Raw genomic sequence first — 25,748 nt, forward strand, 5'->3', positions numbered from 1 at the left:
CTTGGAATCATGATTTTTTTTTTAAATATTTAAAATAAAAAAGTATTTTTGTTTCATTTTTGCCAAATATTGAGCTGAGAATGGGGTCGCCAGTGTTGTATTTGTTTAATATATATCGGCAAGGAAACAGGAAGCGGTTAGCTTAGCTCTGTACAGAAACAGAAAGGCGTAAAAATGAGATTGCACAAGTGGTTTTATTGGTAGGTGATCATGGTATTCTTACTGTGCTAAGCAGCTGACACAGTAGTGCATTAGTAGATGCTACATAGAACTTTGCAGACCCACGTATGCATGTTGTAGCTACCAACAAGGGGGCAATGTCACGCATATGTGGCGCACGCTTAGTAAGGCTTGTAAGGCTTAGTAAGCGTCTGATTGGCACAACTATTACTTGTGCCAATCAGACGCTCTGACATGAACATTTACGACCAGTTTGGACTCACCAGTTAACCTAGCATGCATGTTTTTGGGCTATGGGAGGAAACTTGTACAGGGAACCCTCCACACAGAGAGGCCCAGGGTGACCAAGAGGTTCAAATGACTACCTTCTTCCCGTGAGGCAACAGTTCTAACCACTGCGCTGCACCACCCAATGTGACCAAGATTTGTAGTGGAGTCAACCATGTGTTAAAAACACTGAACTGTGCACTGCAGCTACTCTCGGTGCTGGCTGATCTTTGATGGGTTTTCTGCATGTGTTAAAGACAATTTTTCTACATACACTTAACGTATTGCTACATGCTGTTGTGCTTTTTTTTCCCTTTTTTCTTTTTTTTCGGGGGGTTGCACACATGCAATAGCTTCCACTGATTACATTTTCACAATCCCTCTCACTGTGTAGCCAGCCATGATTACCTCAATAAGGAACACTGCCAGAACAGCTATTTCTCCCTGCTTCCAGCTGTTACGCAAAGCAAGGTTAAGCTGTGTGCAGTATCACTTTAATAGACAGATATTAACCGATAATGGTGTCAGTCCTGTTAACTCAAAGTCTAAACTCAGACTACAGACGTTTTAAAATCCAAGCCAATTTTGCAATTGTTTCATCGTGCACATACAGAAAACAATTATTAGAAATATTAGGCCAGAGGGAGCAATGTGAGTGATCTCATGTGGTTGCATTTCCAGACTAAAATGGAGACTGTGGTGCAATCGCTTGCTGTAATGTTAGCAATAGCTTGCAATGATAATAAAATCTGGATGACAAATTACTTGGGTCGATGTGGTCAGCAAGGGTTATTTATTCTTGAACGAGAACCCGAGGCGAGATTTTAACTGTCAATAAAATCTGTCGACACCATTAGCCGCCCCCAGGCTAATCTTATGTATGCAATCATGCTCTTGCCATATATGGAAAAACGGTTCATTCAACACATCAGTGCAACAGATGCCATGTTAATCATGTCTGTATACCTGCAGACGCTTTCTTTTATGAGTATATCAGCACCAATAAAGTGCTGATATACTCATAATCAAATCTGAACTCTAAACGTCCAACAGTGGACGCAATGAATCTGTGAGTGTTTTAGGAGGTTTAAGAGAAGTGCTCCAAACCATTCACATATCCAGATTCCTCCTCCGAAGGTCAGGAGAGGTGAACTGGGGGCAGATAGTAAAACAAACAATAATAAAAACACTCACCCCCACTGAGAATGATAACAGCCAGAAACAGGGCCATGTCGCTGTCGTCCAGCTCCAGCGTGTTAAACTTGACGGAGAATTCAAACTTTGGTTCCATCATTTGACAGAAAGGTTTCCTGAGACTCTTGAGGAACTCCCGCGTCATAAAAATCTGTCCATAGGAGATGAGGGTCCCATCTTTGTTCATCAGAGGCGACATCATGATGATCAAAACCTCAATCACACCATACTTCAGCAAAGTAACCTGAAAATAAAGAACACAATGACTGTATCAAAATCTGGCAAGATCTTTAGTTTAGTAGAAATGATAGTCGGGTCGTAACTTCATTTTCATTCAAAATCTAGAACTGCAAGCAGCAATGAGCTTCGCTAACCATTATGTCGACTTATTTACGTTGATCATTTTCTGAATTGAAATTGTCCAAAACTGTTTATTTTAAAGTTGTTTTAGAACAGAAAAAATCTTCCACAACAATCAGGACCGAACGGATGAACCACTGATGAATCTCACCTGATCATTTAGATCCAAATCGACAAATCCAGGGATACTTTTGGCAAACTCTGTCACTTCTCTCACTGCTTCTGCTGAACGAGACTGACAGCTCTGGAAGAAACGCAGCTCCACAGTGTCTGCTTCTCCCTGTCCACCGAAGACTGCCATTCTCATAACCTCACTCTCTGACAGTGGGTGCGTTTCCGTGTAGCCTGATATGTGAGAGAAGGTACTTAATTTAGTTGGAGGAGTACAAGAAAAACAGAGAAGCTAACTATATAAGAAGCTAAAAATAACAAAGAGTTAACAGATAATTGCTGAATTTTGTGTCTTTCTAGATCTCTCGATCCTCATCCATCTCCATTTTTCTGCAAGACTTTTAGAAAATAACAATACAATTATCGACCGATGAAGAGAATATGACAGAAGATACAGTGGTACCATTGAGAATAGGTAACATAATTTATCAGCACCAGTAAAACTGGACTTGAAAAATGTAAAAACTGCACTTTTCTCCCCAGAAAAACTAATGCAATGAATTGGGGTTAATATGTGTGCTTTAATAATTATCTTGATTATGTGAAAAAAAAAAACAAACATTGACAACACTGGGTGAAACTGGTAAATGAAGAAGTTTGAATAGTTGGGATTTTCATTTTAAGGAGCTTGTCTGAGTTTCAGCCTTTGTTTTGTATATTTTGAATTGCTATTACTATTAATTCCAATGTAAAAAAATTTTTTAATGTGGAATAATAGGAACAATATCTTCTGCATTGCTGTAGCTAATTGCATTCCTAAAACTAAACAGAACAATAACAGACAAACAACATGTTTTGGACATTGCAACAAAAGGTGTTCTTTAACAGAGTAATTTGATACTACCCACCTCCGTGTACAGGTGGAAGAGCGGAGGTCTGGTGCTGCTGCTGCTGGTGCTCTGGGACTGGTATCTGCTTACAATTAATGAACTGCTCTCCTTCCATTAGAGACTTCAAGTCGTGGATGACAAAAGGCTACAGGTAGAGTGCAAGGAAAATTTTGGGAGAAGGCAGAAGAAAAGGAAAAAAGAAAAGAAAAAGAGAAAAAATTAAGTTGATTATAGGTCTTCTGAGGACATTTAGTCTCATCTGTATGATGAGGCAAATAAAGAAAGTCTCAGCTGCAGGCCGACACAGAAAAAAAACATCATTTCCAGGTATCTGAGCAAACTTACGCTTACTTTAGTAAAACTAACATGCACTGGCCTGAAACATGAATGCTGCTATTCACACACATAAATCATTATTGTAGTGGGAATAGAGGGAATTAAAGCAGGAAATTCTCTAGAAGTTGTGAAATGAACAACCCATTTCCTGCGTGAGTGAATGAAACTGAGTGGGGGGAGTGAAATGTCTTTATGTGCTCACTGTGCAGGAATCTGTTTGTTAGTTTTGTCTTTACACAGCAATTGTATGTATGTTGTTCAGCGCAAGCACAACGAGCGCCTCCATTTTCTTATAAGTGCCAGCTTTCATAAAATTTCTTTCAACACACTCAGGATTTCTGCTATAAACATATAGGCTAAACAAATATAGTCTATATAAAAATACCTTTAATCTATTTGTGCGACTGTAATGCTACGTTTTAGCATTTGCCACTAGCAACATTATTAAATGTGCAAAAAGAAAAAAACACTATACTGGGTAGCTTTGTTGGAAGCTAAATTGAACTTGTGTGAACATTATGTATAACAAAGAAATCAAACCTCCATTTTATCTGAAGCACTCATACAACAAGGTAAAATAATAGGTATCTTGCACAGAGACATTGTAGCTCCGATTCCAAAATAATTGAGCAAAACAATGATGGTTTTCCAAGGTTAAGGAAAAAAATCGCTTCCTTTATCGCACATGGTGTGTCTGGAGTTCCGGTGCAGTTAAACACTGATTACACATCAACTCATATCAAGGTTCTGCTTGTTAAAAAATGTAAATATTCTACGAAAGTTAAAATCATTGACTCCCAATTTGTTTTAGGAGGATTGCTTTGGTTTAGTAAATAACCAAGCAGTCCCTCAAACAAAGAGATGATTTGGTGCTATTTGGCTGCAATCACCACGATGAACAGTCATAACAAGCAGACGAAAGAGATGCGGCGCAACCTTGAGCTGAGAGTTATCCGAGAACACGAGTAAAAAACCAAAAACTAAGAATCTCCTTCTACATTTTAAGAATATAATACGCTCAAAGTTTTTAATCCACTTTTTTATTCTGTGAGGGAAAAAAATCAAAGAAGATGAAGTGATCAGGTTTCACAGAAAAGCCTACAAAAACATACACATTCACAAATACTGGAAATATCTTCATGCTGATAGTTTTTAAGCATGTTTTTCATATTCTCAATAATTAACCGTCATTTGTCTGGAAACAGACAATTGAATTTTTGACCTCCAGTGACTCATCTCACATCTTGTGACACGATCCTGTGTTTTTATCGGTTAAAACAAACTGTCCAGTGTGCACCATGGGCGTATTAGTCAAACAGCATCAGTACCAAGAAAAAGAAGAAGAAGGAACAATGGTTACTGGTACACACGTAGAGCATATGCATGTACCAGTAGAATTTGCTTTTTAATTTTTTCCGCTCCACTCCTTAAAGCCCAGCAAAACCAGTATGATGACATGGCTATGCATCAATGTCAACTTAAAATTACATTGGATTCTTGCAGATATGTTGGTCTCTGCTGATTGGTTGGAGAGACTAAAATCAAATCCCCAACTGAAACTACTTACAGTTGGAACAATGAATGATAATGCAAACACAGCGTAACAGGCTGACGGTACTATCTGATATCAAACCAACTCCATAATCTTCAGATCACATATGTATGTCTGATTAAAGAAATGTAGTTGCCACACTCAATGTAATATTACTAGTACTACTATATGAATAATACACAGACAAAGCAACTTCACATATAGGAATAGCGGCATCATAAGGAGAAAAAAGGGAGAAAGCTGATGAATTAAAAGCAAAAATAAAATAATGCAAAGTGGATAAAAATATTCACTTGAGATCTATTTTATGTTCTGCTTGCATGCTGTTTGATTAGGTCTCTTTGGAAAACTCTAAACTCTAAATAGCTTCTTCCATTCAACTTTTCTAAATTTCCAAATGTCTTTATGAAATCATTTGATGTTTTAAGCAGGACTGTCGAAGCCATGGCTGTAAAAGAAAAGACTGCTAAAAGCAACACCACCCTGTTCTGTAGTTTGACCATTGTAACCTGAGATATTTTCTAACAGCCAAGACATGTTGAAACCAGTCCATCCACTTTTTGAGTTAACACAGCAGCAACAGCCTAAATCGCGTCATCTGAGTCAAAACTGAGCGTGCTCACAGGAATTTATGCTGACAAATGTTAAAAGACGTGCTGAGTAAAAGGTTTAAAATACTTAGAGTTTAAATCATATTAATGGTGTAGTATTAATAACAATTCTAACTAAATTTAATTCTTGTATAAGTGAAGGTAAAGAGTAATAAAGCAGTAAGGCTTTTTCTATGTCCTACTTCTGAATTTTGGTAAAATACTGCATGAAGTTATGGATTTTTCACCCTGGCCTGTTCAGTATGATCTTGACTCTGTTTAATGTCATCCTTGCTTGTGATAGTTTCCAGAATGGGAGATATAAAAAATATATATAGGTCAAATTTGTGCTGTAGATGTCGTTCTTAGTGGAGAAAAAGCAAACAGGAAAGAGAAACTGGCTCAGTAGCTCTCATCAGCGAGTTGAGAACGTTCAGTATATGTAGATGGTTGATATATCCCTGGAATGCAAAGACAAGTGAAACCACATGCACACCTGCAAATATCTTATCAGTTCAAATGCTGGTCTAATATTAAGCAGCAGTGCTCATATACAGTTTTTTTCTGATCTATTTTCTGTCCTGAGAATGCCAATGTTGAGCGCTATCTGTCTGCTGATTTTGTACGCATCCGAATCAAAGCAAATGAGAATTTAGAGAGTGCTGCTTACCACGTTGTCTCCGGTCTTCCCAGAGAGGATGGCCCTGGCCTTGGCCTTGGTGAGAGGGAAGTATTTCAGATAGGCCTCGTACAAATGCCGGGCCAGAGCCCTCAGATCTGCTGCCTCCGGGTGCATGTGCTCCATGTCAGATGAGAACTCGGCTAGCAGTTTTTCCTTCTCTGCCTGAGGCATTCGGCCAAAACGAATAGCTGGGAAAGGAAACAGAAGAACACTCTGGTGAACCATGAAAAACAGACATAATCACATGTGCACAGCAAATACGCAAAATCTGAAGCCTGAGTCAATTTATTGGAGTCACGCGACCTCAAAAGTCCCAGTTTGAATTAATACCATTTTGACTGACATTTCGACCTCAAACCACGTGTTACCATGTGCTACTTCACTTCTACAAAACACAAGTTAGGCTGAAAAGTTGAATAATGAATTCAAAGAACATGGGGAACCCTAAAAATATTTCTAAACTACATTTTTCCTTTAGTAAACTAGCTTTAACAGAAGTAAAACACTATTTATTTGTGTATCAGATTGTAACATCAAGTACAATATGCTCATTCATGTGTAGCCATGTACACATGAATGAATCCCAGCCTTTTCCCGCTCAAAAAGGTCATTTTTGGAAGTGACTACATGTGATGGATTAGCATACACAAAAATAAATCTGTCTTGTGATTGAAATCCATTCCCTGTTATTTCAGACCAGTTGATAAACAATATTCTACGTAAGTAAATGAAAAATTTTAAAAATTGACTTTATTAAAAGCTGGTAATTTTTTATACTTATATTGAAGTCACTGGAGTACAATATCTGCTTAAGTAAAGGCTTTAAATACCTTTTTCATCACCCCATTTACCTTCTGTTAGAATGTTTAATTTCTTTATCACATCTTTAATATTTGATCAATGAGCAATGAATCAAATTGAACAGCTAATGTCAACAGAATTACCCATCTAGAGCAAACACACAAGATTTTACGGCACACTGAAGCACTACAAACCCCAGTGAACAAAGAATGAAATGTAAATGCGGGACATTTCATTTGAGACAGGGGACGTGTTTCTTTTACCTGATATGCAACAACGCCAATGTTAGGTAACTACTCTTTAAACCGTTGCGATGTCACAATATTTCAAGCTTGGAGTTTAAGTAATGGAAAACTTGTCCGAGTTGCTCTAATAACTCAAAGATTTCTGAATGTTAAAAAGTCACATGAGTCATATGACTCATGGCTTCTTCAATGAAAGGGAAAATCCAGTGGCATCAAAAGATAACAAATGATTCTGCTGTGATTTTTGAGGTGTGTCTTATGAGGCAATTAGAACATTTTGTTGACTCTGATATTGTGTACGGACCGATGTTTTCACAGCTCACTGAAAGATGAGTCGTTTGTTGAATAGGTATTTATTTTAGGATTCAGCTGAGATAAATATATTCTCTTGTAAATGAAGTATTGAGTCTCAGTGGGACTACCTGTATAAAAAAAGGTTAAATAAAATAAAATATAATAAAAACAGACCTGAAATGTAACAGCTTTCATTGCATTAATGTAATTTTCACAGAATGCAAAATTATTTACCTCCTGATAAAATTATGTGTATTTTATGCCCCTTAACTAAATATATTGATTATATTTCATTTGATCAAAAATATACCTGTATAAAATTATCTTATATTACTAGAGTTGCATTGCACTTTTCAAATTTTATAGTCAGCCTCTATTTTATGCTGAATGTGACAAAATGTTTTACAAGCTGACAATTTCTCTGAATACTACGTGTCAGTTTTAGACTTTGTAACTTTGTAAAGCAGTAAGGTCTGATATCTGTCAATGAATATAAAATGCAACCCATGTTTTGTAAAATTAGAAACAAAATAAAAACAACACATAAAAAAAAGACAAAAACCCTGCAAGATGTGACTTGTGAACCCCCACAGAAATAAATGGTCCACTGGCGGCTGAAAGCAGGAGGTAACGGCACATCTATCTACCAGCATTCAAGTGAATGCTTCCCTTGCCCTGCTGCGTGTACGTGAAAGCAGCACTGTGGTTGTAACATGGCTGATGTGGATGTCTTTTTTTTTTCTTCTAAGAAATCTGACACCAAGGTGTGACCATTCTTTTTCTGTTAGTGGAAGTCATTATTCCTTATTTCCATTTCATTCCCAGCTCTGAATTTACTGCAGTGTGTACGTGATTATGTAATGCTGACTGCACACCCTAAGCAAATGCATACAAACTAAAGTGGCTCTACCACCGGGCACCGCGCCCACGGCAGTGACACAGCAAACTGGAGAAATCAGTTCAACGCAAGTCAATCATTGATTAAACAAAAACCCACACAACTCCAGCTATACCTATTACACCAGAGTGATATCAGAAAAGGTGGAGGTAGAGAGAAAGACGCAGAGATAAGCAACAGCAAAGTAGAAAAAAACATATATCTATTGATAGCAGATGCTCATAATGTTGTTGAATTTAAGTCACTTCTAAGATTAAAATGTGACAACGAGTCCAGCCGACTTTTGCCATGATGATTGACAAAACCTTTCGTGCTAACCGGCACCAGCAATAAGGTCATTAGTTAGATAAAGGAGACATGGTTTAAAAAAAAAAGCTTGAATTAAGAACCTTTTGGTCATGAAACTGTGAGATTGTAATGTATAATTACTCTGACACCAAACTCTTAGAGATAAGATCACATCTGCGTTAATGTGATGTTGTTTTCAATAAACTACAGTTACAAGCTGCCAAGTAGGAAAAGCTTGTTTCCTCAGCCTCTGAATCCAGCACACAGATGCCACGCACCTATGCCAGTGTTTTCAGTGATGAATTGAATTACTGAACCATTGTCAAATTTGTGCAGCATCTTCCTCGGGGTCATGCTGTAACGCTTTGACTAGAGGTGGTATGTAAACCTAGTAGGTGATAAACCTGTTGTAGAAGTTTGGATATAAAATCTGTCCCCACCTCTCTATGCCTACCTAGAAAAAAAACACAGCAGATAATTTGGCTTTTACTCATCACAGGGGCAAAGCTTTAGGACAGTGGGCAGCACAGTTACAAATGACTAACATGTAACAGTTACCAGACTAATATATATGAGTTACCAGGTGAGCTTCTTTCAAGGGATGACTTAAACCTGTTCCTGTTCTTACAATCGGTGTATTTATGATGGGCAATGGCTGAACTGGGGAACTTATTTGGTGGAGGTAAGCTGCTATGTCTGACAGACTGGACAAACCCCAAGATGGCCTGCCCAAGGTAGCAAATAATCAAGCTATGGCCTCAGTCTTGGTAAAATATGCCATTTCTCACTATTTAGGTTGCATCTGCCCACATATGCAGTCTATGGTCAGGATTGCCTCCTGCTCTAGCCCACTGGCTAAGTAAGCTGTGGCACCTCCACCATCATCTACCACTTCATTAAAATCATTCTTTTTCCCCCCCACCTTTTAATATTCACCTCACTCTTCAGAGTCAAGACTCCTGACACCAAAGAGGCATCAGGCTGTAATAAAATTTATTCATCAACTTTTTAATATTTACTATTAGAGCAGAACTAACAAAACCACTAAATGCAGCTAGTTTCCTTTTTATCTGGAATGGCTTAAGTTTGTAACAAAACCAAATGAAGAACTATCCAACTATCCAAAGCAGTCTGTTTACATATGCTTTAAATGACTACACATATAAGAAATGACTAAACTCCCCCGGTATGTTACTTTGGTTTGTCCCTGGGCCTCGTAAGCAGGTGACTGAGTTGCTTTTTCTTACATCCTGTTAAAGAAACACTGAGTACTGTTAACATATATATGTATATATATATATAGACACACTCTTTTAATGCACTATACAACAGAATTTAAGTTGTGAACAGTTCTGATTAAGGCTTTCTTTTCAACTCTGGTAGATGGCCATCTCCTCTGTGTTCATTCACCTTCCAGTCCAACTGCCCCTTAAAAAAAGTGCCACTTAAAAAATACTTAAGTGATTCCAGTATCAATCATTCAGAAGGTTTTGAGCTCCTGGTCTCCATTACAGTGTCATACTGTTTTTAACACGCTGCAATTACAAGCTGTCAAGTAGGGGGAAAAAAAGACTTCTTCTGGATGCAGCACAACGATACCGTGCAAGCATGCCAGTGTTTTCAGTGGTTTGTCTAATTAAGTCTTAAGTGCAGCCCCCATTAATTTACCTGAGAAGCAGGATTATTCGGACCTCTTCAAAGATCACCTTGTTTGCTTTGAAAGGGGGAATTCTGCTTGTTTCTAGAGCAATATGGCCAAATACAAAAATGGTAAGCTTCAGCAAGTGCAAGGCCAATGACAGGGCAGCAACAACATCAGTGTTTGATAAAAGTTGTATAATTTACCATCATGCTTTTGTTATTTCCTGTTCTGTCAACTTCTTGCCCACTTGACCACAGAGTTCAGTGTAGCCACACTTCCACTAATGTATGAGAGAATTTCCTGTCGCTGTCATTGCTTCTTTTTTTTTTTAAACCAGTGGTTGTGCAACAGGCAAACCTACCTCATCAGAGTGCTCAAATCTGTGTTTGCAATCGACAGGAAAGCTATTATTTTGGTGGTGTTACAGCCACCAAAATAATGGCTAATGCATGCTCACTATTTATTATAAATTACATAACCCACACACTTTTTTCAGTGCAAATGGGGAAGCGATCTTTGTGGGAAGCAGGGCTTTCTGACTTGTCATGATTTGCAGAGTTATTTTAATTTTACGACCTCACCGAAGTGAGTATGCTACAAGTGCGCCGAGGAGGGAAAGAGCCATAACGTGTCCAACCCTAACAGGTGCAACAAATATAACAGGAGAATCAGGAAGACATCAATCAAACATAGCCAGAGTATACTTATTTACTCACGAGGTTCATAATGAAACACAGCTGAGGAGGTGGAGTCAGGTGTGCTTGTTGATGCTCCTGACTGGACAACAAAAGCTAACAAAACAAAACTATTCTAAAGCGACGGATGAAAGAAGAGATTTTTTTTCTTTTGAAGTAGACGGTTTCTCTGCATATTGTACTTCTGTGGAGTAGTTTGCAAAAGGTGAGGTCATCTAAGAGCTGTTTACTTGTATCTCAGTAAAAAGCTCTACGTACAAATGTCTGGTACATGAAAGGCAAACATATGTGTGTTTTAATTTTTTTCTAAATTGTACATGCAGTTTTTAAAAACTTTAAAACTCTTTTAAAAAAGACCCACTCACGTGGCTGATGTACAAACTTAGTGCACACAATCAGCCAAATGCTTGTGCGAATAAAACCGAAGCTGGCAACTTTTCACACATTCAAACAGCAGCAACGCTGACAGAATTGCTATAACACATTTTTGATGCTATGCAGTGAAAACAGTCAGGCTGTGAGTAGCATGCCTCTGATAGGTGTGCTACTCACACCTATCATATCTGTCACTATCAGGCCTTTGTTGAATAAAGCACAAAGGCAGGTCAAAATTTAGAACTTTTGATAGGCGTTATAGTTAGCTATACACCAGAATCTCATCTTTGAATTTCTACTGTGATATGAATCAGCTGGGGGGTGGCGGGTACACACTGCGCGAATGATGGGAACTAAAACATGAACCAAGATTTGCAACAATGGCCAAAGACCACAGATGAAAGAATTGGCAACATCTAAGACAGTGATATAGATTTCTGCACACATTACTATGACACCTCAAAGGCTAAATTGGAAGCAGTGTGGTCAACACGCATCTGCGGCTCTCAAAGGGCATAAGTACTCAGTCCGAGAAGAGGCGCTTCCTGAACCTCAATTTCAAAGAAGAATCAGTCTTTTTACCTACATCTGCTTATTTATAGACATATAAATAGGGGGTTTCATTCCTGTCTGAGGGATGGATGTGAAAATGAAAAAAAGATTGAATGCACAGAAGCTTCAACTTTTTTTTTAGTTCATATTTGAGTTTAATGAAAAATACGACCCAGGTGTGCTCTGACTGTGTGCAGACTGTCATGAAAATGTGTGTATGAATGCCACCGGCTTACCGTTGTGTGACATCCCGACGTTGAGGCACTTCTGGAAGCGACAGTATTGGCATTTGTTACGCGACTTCTTGTGAATTCGACAGTGAAGATCACAGTGATCGTACACCAGCTTTAACCTGATGGTGCGTCTGAAGAAACCCTGTGAAAAAGAGGAATACGATTAGTACACACGTAGTGACTTCAGTCCTTATGGTTGCTCTGCCTACTCTTTTTCAAATAAGCCCTATTCTAATGCATATTTTTATCCCTTCATCAAAAAGGATTGAGGGGCATAAAAAAGTTTTAACATTTCATTTAATAATTCAAATTCTGAATCAAGTTAATTGCTGGAAAAGTAGCTCAACGCAGTGTCTACTGACTGAGAAATACTGATAAGACACCTGGCTCTTTCTAATCTGTATGGAAGCCAATCATTGGGCCAACAAGTCTATTCAAAAGTTAACTGTGCAAATTTACACATTATGTCTTCAACCTTAGGACCAAAGAAGCTTATCTCACCTATTAATGTGTAGCCATGGTCAGACTTATAGTATACATTCCTACACCCTGAGCAGTGTAAAAGGAGAAAAAATCCTATGGGCTGCAAATTTCTGAAAGGCGAATTTTCAGTGAGAATAAAAACTGACATCAGGACTTTGTGCGAAGGCTTTTCAAATAAGCATCTACATTCCTACGATCCACAGATGTTTCTTTTTTAATCGTAGGTTATTTATAGAAGAAGGAAGTTAAAAGGGGTCAAGACTCCACCTCAATAAAGAATGTTTTCTGTTTTAAAACAATTAAGTGTTTGCCTGCTTGGCTGACCCCCCTCTTCTTGTGAGTCTCCCCTGAGACATCAGCAGAACAATAACTACTCTCCCTCACCTTCATTCAGCCCCTGACGGAACAGAGTGACAGCTTATGGCGGCAGAAAAACAGAGACCCTTGTTCCGCAACAGTGTCAAAGAGCTTCTGTTTTAACACTGTGGTGGAGTTCAAGGTGACTGTCAGTGGTCGTGTTCTTTTTGATTGTTTTTACAATGCAAGCTGCCAAAAAATATACTGTCAGCATTATGTCGTTCAGTACGAGTCCAAATTTTATAAGAAAAGCTGATCGTTTGAATAAATCATGCGTAGCTTGCGGCTCTGTTCATTCTTCTAGGGTGGTAGGGTTTAAGCCAACCAAAAACAAATCCACGGTTACGATCCACTGGAAGGACGTTTGTGAGGCAGGCAAACAAAGTGAGTCCACGAATTAGTGAAAACTCTTATTTTGAAAAAAGGCCCCCTTCTTTGATCAGCCCTTTTTCTTACACAGTATTTCATACTGAATGAATATGGCATGACTATTTTCTTGTGTTCATAAGGACACATTCACCCTTTGAATTTAGTCATTTGGATTATAAATCCATCAATAACTGTCATGAAACAGATATGCGGGTCTGTAAGTTTACTTTCACGGTCTGTATTCACATGAAGCTGTTCACTCCTTGGAAGCTTCGTAGCTTCACCTTGACGAGCGATGAGGGCACCGAGGCCACTGAGTGGTATCAGTGGCCTTGTAACAGTAAGCACTGTACTGTGTACTGTGTGTGTAAGAATAGAGACGAACATGTCTATAGAAAATAGACTCTGCTACCCGTGGAGGCAAAACCTCACTAAGACTAAATTTGGCTTGGTAGCTTGTGTTTACTACATGTGATGTCAGCCTGAAATGAAGTTAATCGTAATGAACAAGGAATAAGTCACCTATTAAAATGGAAAACTATTAAACCAGCATAAATGAGCCACACAACCAGTGTGGCGCGGGCTGTAGTGTGGGCTGTTTTATAATTACACTCTTTAACAAAGATAAATAAATGATATTAGGCAGAAAACAGCACAAAATTTTTATTTCCTACAAAACTACAAAATATTTCAGCTGGACTTTTCCTAGTAAGTAAGCAATATATAGTAGGCCTCTTGTATTGCACTTTGAATCATACTAGTTGAATCATACTACTCAGTAACAAGCTGCTGCATTTCAGTTTCTTTTTTCTGTGAAAGCGCCAGAGTGAAGGTTTCTTTTCAAATTAGTTTGATTTCAGACGTGCAAACGCTTCTTGGATCTAAACCAAAAGATGCACAGACAGGTCTGCCGATTCTGAAAAATCCATCTCATATGTGTTTGGAGAAAAATGTTCATGTTTCTGTAATGTGTCAATATTTCAAAGAAAATGGAAATATTTCTGAAACTTCACCCACACTCTATTAGTTATTTATACTCTATACAGACAGACAAACAGACAGAGAGTTTAAATGGGTGGCTGTCTGAAGAAGCACACGCCTATCTTGAGCCCTCGCTGAGTGGAAAATGTATGGGGCTTGTGGTTAGAGTGGCAGACATCAAAAAGATGAAAAAAAAGCACATTTCTCTCCATGCATTATAGAATTATTTATTCCACCAACAAGTTTCACCGACGGGTGACACACAGTGACAGAAAAAGAGTGGCAGAGAGAGAAAAGAGCTGCAGTAGAAATTGTTACACCCATTACCATTTCCTGACACGACTTGAAAGTAGTATGACTGCTGATTTATAATCATCTGAGCATTACTTGTTAAGAAAAAGACTTAACGCACTCTCTACTGATATGAATCATGATTTAACACATGAATCATTTCTGTGATGATTGAAAACCATTTAAAAAAATCCTCTCTAAAACTGAGCAAAGACGGAGCGCTGCTTAAAATGTATCGACTGATCCACAAATTGACTTAAACATGAATCGTATCAACCGCTGTGTGCAGTTTAGTAAAATTGTAACCAATGACAAACCTCAGTGAAGATTGTTTTTGTTCTAAGAACACGTTGTATATTTAGAGGTTTTAAACCGTTACCTGGACATAACAAAAAACAGGAATTTAACGAAGAGATTACGAGACGATCTGAAATGTTTCTACGCTCATCGGCATTTTCATCTTCCCTTGTGAGATCGTTCAGCCTTACCTTGCAGCCCTCACAGGCGTGGACGCCATAGTGAAACCCTGACGCTTTGTCCCCACACACGCGGCACTCGATGTTTAGCGCTGCCGCCGACGTATCGTCTGGGAGCTTGGATAGCACGGGAATATCTGAGTACTGTGGAGGTGACTCGGGCTCCAGCTTGATGGAATCTGATCAAGAAACACCATCACGCAGAAAGGAAGACAGACAGAAAGCACACAAAATTCAAACTTCACCTCTTACATCCATTTAAAAGTTCAGCACTCGGTTGCTTAAACCTTGCTTCTATAAATCTGCATCCTGTTACCCATAACTGCCTTTAATAGTTACTCTGATGCATGCAGCACATCTCTTAATCTCAGTCTACATCTCATTCAGGTCACCGCTTGCTTTGTTACACCTAAAGTATATTTTACATTTATATCATTCGTCTCTGGTCAATGTGCTTACTGAACATGTCTGGTTGTGTCCTGTAGCTGTGCATGTTTGTGTAGTCCATGTTGGTCAGGTGTTCTTCACTCTGCGGTGGACTTAGGTCATAGGCCACGCCAGCGGAAGGGATGGAGGATACAAGCGGGGGAGACAGGGAGGAAGGGATGGAGGAGGAGGAAATGGAGGCGTAGTCAAACGTGGACAAATGTTTCATTTCGAGCGAGTGGGAGCTGTCCTCCAGCTCTGGCAGATCTGCTGTGTTCAGACTGAAGCCAACAGGCCAGGCCAGGAGCTGCTGGGTGTCCACCATGTCTACTGTAAGAGAGAGAAAAGGCAAGTATGCGAGTTAATTCAAAAATCAGTTGCCAGCTAAATTTAACTTAACATAATTAGAAAAACAATAACCACTGAGAATAAAAGGAAGCAGAAAACTGTATATGAAAATAAAAGCACACGCAGACAAGTCCACATGCACTGTTGTACAGTTGTTAATAATTAAAAAGGACCTCTCAGAAAAATTCTAAACATTTGGGCGTGCGCACACACTCCATTAAAAACACTACAAGGAGTACCCGTCGTGCTTTACTTCATTCCTGCAGTGTGTCTGTTATCTAGTAAACAGGGAACACTGATTGTGTCACAGGCAGTACAAAATGAACTCTGGCATTGAGGAACGTCTCTTCTGCTCAAAACACTGCCTTCCTCTGTTGCTGTTTGGGTGCTTGCTGTGCGATTGCCCAACCACAGGACACACAAAGCAGGCCAAGGATGCAGGCCTTTAGCTTCGGCAACTTCTCTGGTCTTAAGGACTGGGTTGGTGGTAAAAACTGAACAGTATCTTTTTCAACTTCTAGGAATTTTACTTTTCCTTTGCTGAAGATTTTATCTTGTGCAAATCTATTAAAGGAAACAGTTGGTGTTTACCACTATTTTTCTAATTGATAACTAATTCATTGGAATGTTTTGTCTGTCTCTGCATACTTTGAGACTGCACTTTTTCTGCATCTTCAGAAAAAGGTCAGAGAATTAAATTATTTTTTAAAAGGAGCAACAGCAAAAAAAAAAAAAAAACAACTTAAAAAAGGTGCATTTATTGTTTTCTCTTTGTTGCACTTGCCAAAGTACAGCAGCCAGGACCATGATTTCGCATTTTGATGGGTTTCTAATCATTGCTAACAGTTACATGGAAAAAAAAAGCTTTGGCTACAGTGACAAATGGGTATGATCCACGTCTTTGTTGGTTCTTAATGTTTTTTCATGGGATTTGTTGACACTGAGAAAACATTTTCCTAAGCAAAGTGTGCAATCTCTTGATTTCTACTGAAAGGCTCCCTCTGGGTATTCAGCTTGTTGTTAGTATAAATAAATTAAAGTTCTTGTGTCATTTCAGTTTCTAATGCAGATGGTCAAAGATTGGAAGGAAAAAAGAAAAGCCCAGATGATCAAAGTCCGCTAGTCCGAGGTTACTGCAGTCCACATGAAAGCAAACCACATACAAGCCTTTATAAGCCTGGCTACCTTTGCACAAGGCCCTGATGTAATGTACAAGTTGTAGAATATGTTGTTTTTAGGATGTAGGCTATTTAAATGGCCTTCCCAGACAGTGGCTCTTTAAAATGAGCCACTCATATGGGTTGAAGTTTGTCCCCCTGGCAATTATTAAACCTGTAAAAAAAACCCAAACATCGCTGTATATCAAAATTATATAGAACATTACTTTCTCAGAATGGCCTACCTGTAAATCTAAACCTTTGCCACCGATTTAATGACATGCAAATTCATCCCTGGCTCTGCGCTGCAGCAATCTTATCACTGCAAAACAATGTCAAACTGCTCAACAGCAACCGACAGCAGGTCAAAATGCTGCCATAACGCATCTTTTAAGATGAAACTGTTTCTGAAGAACAATTAGCGTCCACTCTAAATCGCAGTATGAGAATGATAATGTATTAGAAAAGCAGTATTAATGGAAAAAATTTGACTTTTGCAGACTGTTGCAAACAGGTTACAGGTTACATGGGGTTTTTTTTTTTACGCTCAAAACTGCGGTTTCTTGAATGTGTGTTTTTTGAAGTTTTCATTGGTAAAGTTCCAAGTAAGCTCACAAATAAAGACAGGAAGTCATTCTCTGAAAACCACACCCGCTGGAGGGGAAACTAATTGGCACCGCAATAAGCCACTGAGGTCCACATTTCTATGCTCGCATTGTGGAAACGTTCAGCTAGCTAAGGATAGTACAATTCACTTGAGTGCATTTATACAACGCTTTTCTAGTACTAGAGACCACTCTTTGTCCAGTAGTAGAATTAAATTAGAATTAAATATATTTATTTGAAAAAACAAAAACAAACTATATACACATATACACACACCATATATATATATATATATATATATATATATATATATATATATATATATATATATATCCATCAGCAGCCTAAGCAGAGAAGCCCAGACCTCCCTCTCCCCGGCCACCTCCTCCAGCTTATCCGGGGCCTCCTCCCAGTGGGACATGCCCGGAACACCAACCCCAGGAGGCGCCCAGGAGGCATCCTTGTCAGATGCCCGAACCACCTCAGCTGGCTCCTTTCGATGTGGAGCAGCAGCTGCTCTACTCTGAGCCCCTCCCGGATGGCTGAACTTCTCACCCTATCTCTAAGGGAGAGGCCAGCCACCCTTCGGAGGAAGCTCATTTCTGCCGCTTGTATCCGTGATCTCGTTCTTTCGGTCACTACCCACAGCTCGTGGCCATAGGTGAGGGTAGGGACGTAGATCGACCGGTAAATTGAGAGCTTCGCTTTTACACTCAGCTCCCTCTTCACCACGACGGACCGGTGCAGCGTCTGCATTACTGCAGCTGCAGCACCAATCCGTCTGTCGATCTCCGGCTCCCTTCTCCCATCACTCGCGAACAAGACCCCGAGATACTTGAACTCCTCCACTTGGGGCAGGAACTCATCCCCGACCCGGAGTGGGCACTCCACCCTTTTCCGGCTGAGAACCATGGCCTCAGAAAAGCAGAGATGACATTCTGAGGCCACCGAAGTGAAAGCCCTCCGCCACTTGGCTGCGCCTAGAAATCCTGTCCATAAAAATTATGAACAGAATCTGTGACAAAGGGCAGTCTTGGCGGAGCCCATCACCCACCGGGAACGAGTCCGACTTATTGCCGGCAATGCGAACCAAGCTCTTGCAACGGTTGTATAGGGATCGAATGGCCCATAGCAACGGGCCAGACACCCCATACTCCCGCAGCACCTCCCACAGGACACCCCGAGGGACACGGTCGAATGCCTTCTCCAAGTCCACAAAACACATGTAGACTGGTTGGGCAAACTCCCATGCACCCTCAAGTATCCTTGAGAGGATAAAGAGCTGGTCCAGTGTTCCGCGACCAGGACGAAAACCGCATTGTTCCTCCTGTATCCAAGGTTCGACTAACGGACGAACTCTCCTTTCCAGCACCCTTGCATAGACTTTCCCAGGGAGGCTGATATATTTATCAAAATCAGACATTAAAGGTTGATTGGCGGAGGTTTATTTTGAGATCTGGTGGCAGCTTCTGTAGTTCAGCTCATCAACCTTTACCCTCTATTGATTATATACCAAGTGCCCACAGTGGGGGTTTTTTTTGGTTCTTTCAGTTTAAATAAAGGTCAGAATTTCAGCACAAAAGTCTTACGAGTTTAGAAAACAGCAACAGTTTAAAGGACTGCAATGCAGGAACCTACAGGATCTTGAATGGACTCCTGATTCTGGTTCAGGGTCGTCACTAGAGCGTATTAACTGGAGGGTAACCAACTATGACATTTGGCTCAAGTCACTTAGTCACTTTGGTGTTGCCTATAAATACATCAATAAATAAATAAAGAAATGCACTTGTACTCACACAGGCTACGCCCAGAGGTTGTAAACTAACAAGCACAGCGATACCCATTTAAAAGAGACCATTACTAAACCTAAACCGGCCCACCCTTACAGGTAACACAACAAATTTAGGCATAAACAAGCTACTTTAAACTACACCCTCGCAGAGAAATTTAGCCACATTTAAAAAAGGTGCAAAAATATCCAAAATGTAATAGACTACAGAGGCAAACCAGGAGAATGACAGAATAGATTTTTTTTCTAGGCAAAGAATTGGACCAGTGAACTCACCAAAGGTTAAGATGACTGTGAGCGCAGAATATTTTTACCACATTTTCATTTCTTTTGTAATTTTCCAGTGGGGTCATGCTTTAAAACTACTTTCACAAGCCGATGAGTGATCTGTTTCAAGTTTTAAAGAGAAATTAGGAGTACTTCCTAAAGTCTGACCTGCACATGCTCTGCTGTCGTGCTAACCAGAAGGTTATCTGGTTATCTATCAGCACAATTCAGCATAATGTCGACACTGCTCTGGCTTTATGGTAAAATATGCAACTGTACAGCAAAACTAAGGAGGTTTATGTAAAAAACAAGTAACAACATGGAAGGAGCAGAAATGCTTTAACCAATAAATGGCATCATAGCACTATTACTACACACTTGTACACACTGGGGGCAGATTGCATGCCATAAAAGCACTGCAGCAATTTCCTAATGTTGTAAACCCGCTCAACATTTGGCAATAAAACCCTTTCTGATTCTGATTCATAAAAGAGAGCGACCCCAAATATATACTGGCAGATTTAAATCAGATATGTACTGCACTTTTTAATGTTATTTATTTCCAATTTTACTTTTATGGTAGAAATGACTATATGTGAATATTTAGCTCATATCCACTGCTACACTAGTGGGTATCTACTTTCTTCATGTTGCTGTGTTATTGTCAAATTATCTTACGTGCTAATACTCACTGGATTAAAGTAACACTTGACTCAATGCACAGTGGGGTCCATAGTCTAACAGTCTGTTAGATTTCTTTATTTTTGCTAGTTTATGATGGGAAGATAAAGGCCGATCCGGCGTCTTTCTAAACATCATCAATGAAAACTGGATATATTTCCTGTGCTTGTGACAGGACTGTGCTGAAATTCTGACCTTGATTTAAACTGAAGAGACTGAAAAAACACAGAGGACAGCAGGCAATTTATAAATAATCAATAGAGGAAAAAGTTCAGTGACCTTCCAAACAACCTTTCACAATCACCACCAAATCTCAAAATAAACCTCCCTCCGCTCATCAACCTTTACTGCCTAATTTGGAAAAAAATAAGTGTAACAAAAGAATACAACAAATGATGCAACAGGACAAAGCCAAAATAGCAATACTCAGGTGGCACAGTAGCACCAGCTATAAAAATGGCTTGAAATGGCTCCAAATTACTTGGCACAACATCCCTGTGGAACAAACATCCTCCTCATCCTCCTCAACTGCATATTGTTTCCTCTCTACTTGTTTGGAATGTGGTGGCGAAAATCAATAGGGGGTCCACTTAAAATTCACATCAACTGTGACATTGTTTCACAGCGAGTGAGAGAAGGCATCTGCGTGTCCACATGCTGTAACTTCCACTGCCCTGGAAGCTGGTGACTATTAATAAACAGAGAAACCTGGATATTTTTCCATATGCTGGCCGGCTGCCAGCTGATCTCAAGCTAAAATAGCACCGGAGCAACTTGCGCTCTCGTTGGCATGAAGTCATCAGGACACAGAAAATTAGCAGGAGAGTGAGTTCTGACAAAAGGCAAGAGAGATAAAGTAGGAAGGGTGAAAGAGAGCGAGTTCCCAGACCACCAAAAGAAATCAAGCTGGACCCCTGAGACTTTGAAAAAACTCTTATCTTAGGAAATTCATGCTCTGTGCTCACCACCACATGGGAAGGAAAAAAAAGGGAAGGAGGCTGCAGAGTGGCAGTTAAACCAAGGTGCTTAAATTATGTTGCAATCAAAGGTAAAAAGTTTTTTCCCTATAGCTCCTCTTCTTGGAAACGCTACAGTGCAAAAGCAACCAAATTAACCTGATTTTATCAGACTGGTTTGTGGGAAAGCAACCTGTCAGAGTTTATAAAAAGTGAGGGATGACTAGTGAGGGACACGCAGTATGTTTCAAAAGGTGTGTACATGTGAGCACGTGTGACAGTTGTTTCCTGCCAGTTCTCAAATTTCCACAAGTCAGAACTTGATTTCCACGTAAGAGTACAGTGTGTAGGAGTACTTTCTATTGGCTATTGCCTAACTCGCGACCTAATAACAAAGGCCCAACGGCAATCTGGCAGGCAGGTCTGGCAGGCTGCTGTACCTGAACAAGCCAGACAGTGTGTGTGGGAGCAAACACACAGTGAGACACATCAGCATTTTCTGCGAAATGAGCTCATACAAACAGGGACAAGAAGTGTCCACTTACTTTAGAGGAGAGAGAAGCTATTATTACATGAAACAGCAAGACCAAAATGTTAACTTTAAGAGTTGAGTGTCGTGTTGTTTTTTCGCAGCCTGGATGCAGCAACTTTGGAAAAAAGAGGGAAAAACAGGGGGTCAGACTGAGAGATGTGAAATCTTTCCTTCAGGGACCGAGTTGCAAAACAAATGTGATGCTTTTTAATGTTCATATTTCTTCACAGCGCCAATAATTTGGTCCAAAACAGAATGAAGAAAATGCAAGAGATCAGATTACTTCACAGAAAGCATTTAAAGCCCTGTCTATAGCTTTGAGCGCTGTTTTGACAATCAAGGGAACAAGCCTCTTACTTACCTTTTAAAGCACTACTAGCAAAGCGTAACAAAAACACTTAAAGATGCAAAATGTGCAGAAGAAGAAAAAACCCCTACAGTCAGAAAAGATCCAGCATCATAATTCTTCTTTTTGAGTGTTTAACAGCACTCCAGCAAGAGTGCTATTCAACATAAGTCAGGCAAGAGTAAAGAGCGGTTAAGAACATGAGAGACGTTAACACAGAAATCAGCCTCATATATTTAGTAAAGGGAGAACCTGCCCTGCTACATTCAAGGGAGTAACACTCTTATCTTTGCTGTTTGAATAAAAACTATTCAACTTGTCTGAAGGCGAGGGCTGAACCACGCATATCAAACCAGGCAATCTCTCATTCAACACATGTGGCTGGAAATATATTCTGTTTCCACATGAAAGCTGAAAAAAAATTCTTGCAAAAAAAAAAAAGCAACAAGTTTTTTTTCATATATCACAGCTAAGTGAAGAAAAATAGATAAATATAGACGTGCACTACAAAGAAGAGCTGCATAGTTACTAAACAAACCTTAGTCTAACAGTCTAACAGTTTTCTAGCCGTTGCTTTTATGAGATCCTGACGATAAAGTGACATGTTGCAGAGTATTTCCCCTGTAGAAGAGAGCGTTCTTTTCCTCTTTTCTTTCTTTCTTTCTTTCTTGCACAGTAAGCTGTTTATTTTACCAGCTTTTCTGTGCACATGAATGCATTGAAGTGCGACAGAGAGAGAAAGAAAGAAAGTTAGTGCAGAGAGTTCTGTGACTTCCTGACCTCTTCATGTAAAACAGTATGTGGTTCGCTGTCAGTGACTAAAACAAAGATATGCCCGCCTGCACGTCTGCACAGTCCCCACAAATTCTTTGAAAAGATTAGTGCGCTTTAGTTTTGCCTCGATAGTCCTGCATAAGGAAGCTGTGGGACACTGGAAAAAGCATGCATTGTAAAAAATATTGTGGTTTATTTGACTAAGCAATCTAGTTTACAATATGAGATGGTAGGAGATGTACTTAAAAACCCCCAGCAAAGTTTAAAAGGCCGAATGCAGTTCAAATGCAAAAAAAGAAGAAAAAAATACCCAGAAAGAAAAAAATCATCATCATACGCATTAAAAAAAATTCTGGTGGTGTGAAGCCACAGTGGACAGAATTACCTGAAAAGGGCCTCCCCCTCTGCACCTGAACGATCAAACAGGAGAGTGATGGAAAACCATGTGCACCCAAGGTGTCAGGCAGAGGTTTGGACTGCCCTGTCAGTAGAATCGAGAGTCTCCTCTTGTCTGAAAACCCACATACTTGGTTGGTACTGAATTTACTCACCAGAAATCTTCAAAGTTTGACACAGTGGGAGGTTAGAAACCACAAGTTTTGTCTGGTTGGCACAGCTCTGAGTAAAACAGCATCCAGACAACCTTTCTCTGATTTCAATTTGATTTTTGTCTCTCTCTCTTTTTTTTGTTTCAACTTCAAAAGCTAGGAAAATTGAGCACTGATAACACTAAGTCAACCTGAGGTCAGATCAGGAGAGAGGCAAAATTAACATAAGTACGAATAAATCAAAGAAAATGCACCTCCCTCTTTAAAAGAGACAAAAACAAAACAAAACCGAGGCTGTTCTCTAATCCTAAAATGTCCTGCTAATCATAATTTTAATTTGTTCTATTGAAAGGAGTCTCGCATTAGCAGCAGAAATACACCCCCCCACACACATTTTTTAAAAAAAAATCTGAATTGGTGCTCTTACTACACACACAGTGATGCTACCAAATATCGCAATAATCTTGCTTACACACCAAAACATGTCCATAAAGTGATAAACGGTCTGTCAAGGCAAATCAAATAAAACTGGCTGACCTCTAGTATCGCACTGATCAGTGCTGCTGTCTGCTCGCACATAACTGACTGGATGCCACGATTACATGTACGATTTAACTGCAGCTTCCTGATCATGATTGGTCTTTGTACTTGTTGGTTTATTAAGGCTATCCAAAGCAGCTAATGTTCAGACAAGATAATGAACCGAATGACAGCAACACACACGCGCGCGCACGGGGTACAGCACGGTCCACTCACCCTGCTTCTCCTGTTTTGGTTCAGAGTCTTCAGTGTCCGCTAAATGACCAAGAAGTGACAGTGGCAGTGACAGGAGCAGAGACTACTGTGAGTGAGCGTGTGTGTGTGTGTGTGTGTGGTCATGTTTTTCCTCAGGAAGTGATGACCAATAGAAAGGGAACTACACACACATTTTCTCCTTCTGACAGAGTCTGGGCTCAGCAAAAGTTCAGACAGCAAACTATCATGTGGTCTGTGTGTGTGTCTGTGTGTGTGGTTTTATTGTCAGTTTTATATGTGTCATTCATTTTTATATATTTTTATGTGCGCATGTCGCTGCTGTATTAAATAGACAGTGCATATTTGTGTATGTGTGGCCATGTGCTTCAAGTTGTTTTCTTGTATACAGTTTTTCTTCTAGTTTCATGTGTCTAAGTGTGTGTATGTGTGTGTGTGTGTGTGTGAGGTGGTAGACATCAGATGCAGATGATTTCCTGTTGCTACACACTGACAGGCAAGCTCATCATGCCTCTTTGGTTGCACTTCTCTCCCTCCGCTCAGTCACTCAGTGTCGATGTGACCATGGTGACGCACTCGCTCCTCATGCAATTTCTAACCCAAGAACATTAACATGAAAATAATAGTTCCCTGATTTGATTTCTTACAAGAAAAGCACCGCTGTTTAACCTCATGAGCTGGGGTCAGATGCTCACTATCTCTTTTGTTGTTGAGATTTAATCTAAACAGATTTCAACAATGTAGCAAACTCCTCAATACAACAGATGTCCTGTATAGTTAAGTCTCTGTATGCACAAATACATGGCACTGATAGATTATTCCAGCTCTTTACAGCACACTGTTTTTCTTGTGTGACTCCAAGTTGGTTTATAGACAGATTCTGTTTGATTTCAGTTTATCTGTTGTCTGTTTCAATTATATATTAAAGAAAGAACTGAAATTTTCATCTCTCATTATGAGAAATTCGACCAAATTCACGTTCCAAAGCCAAGTAATAGAGAAGTGGTTTCTTCTTTCAGCTTCCATCTGCAATTGTACATCATGTGACTCCACAAGAATGCACAAATCGCAACTTAACCTAGAAAAATTATGTCCAAAAAGGCATTTAGCATATCAAAAAAGAGACAAGTGATTGACATACTAAAAAAAATCCAGAGACAGAGTCTCTGTTTGCATATTAACATCAAACAGTCATTGACAGCCTGTCATTTTGGCCCTAAGGGTCAAGTCTGGAGAGGTAGGAGGAGAGTGGTTTAGTTTGAAACTTTCACAGTGAGTGTGCGCAGAGGAAACAACCGGTCCTTCCAACAATATAGTGAATGACCCAAATATTTTCTAAGAACTAAAGTCTTCAGTTCTTATAAAGATTAAAAAACAAAATAAAGCAAAAATACTTTAAAAAAATGTAGAAATGGTTAGATAA

At 39.5% G+C, this 25,748-nt stretch overlaps 1 protein-coding gene across 5 annotated transcripts in view; it reads right to left on the reverse strand.

Moving 5' to 3' along the window:
- pparg (peroxisome proliferator-activated receptor gamma) overlaps positions 1 to 25,748 on the reverse strand; it is a 42,519-nt gene that overhangs the window by 3,719 nt on the left and 13,052 nt on the right. For 3 of the 5 annotated variants that reach the window (XM_026167700.2, XM_026167698.2, XM_026167696.2), the window contains exons 2-8: positions 15,602 to 15,898; positions 15,155 to 15,321; positions 12,189 to 12,327; positions 6,151 to 6,350; positions 3,021 to 3,147; positions 2,153 to 2,346; positions 1,642 to 1,885 (exon numbers count right to left, since the gene is read on the reverse strand). In XM_026167700.2, the coding sequence (XP_026023485.1) occupies positions 1,642 to 1,885; positions 2,153 to 2,346; positions 3,021 to 3,147; positions 6,151 to 6,350; positions 12,189 to 12,327; positions 15,155 to 15,321; positions 15,602 to 15,893 (1,363 nt within the window). In that variant the 5' untranslated portion in view covers positions 15,894 to 15,898. Of the gene's footprint in view, positions 1 to 1,641; positions 1,886 to 2,152; positions 2,347 to 3,020; positions 3,148 to 6,150; positions 6,351 to 12,188; positions 12,328 to 15,154; positions 15,322 to 15,601; positions 15,899 to 17,318; positions 17,446 to 22,265; positions 24,381 to 25,748 lie in introns of those variants that run through there. The other 2 variants (XM_080301787.1, XM_026167697.2) reach the window with 2 other exon arrangements.

Source organism: Astatotilapia calliptera, chromosome 5 (assembly GCF_964374335.1).
Source record: "Astatotilapia calliptera chromosome 5, fAstCal68.1, whole genome shotgun sequence".
In the NCBI taxonomy this organism is placed as follows: domain Eukaryota; kingdom Metazoa; phylum Chordata; class Actinopteri; order Cichliformes; family Cichlidae; genus Astatotilapia; species Astatotilapia calliptera.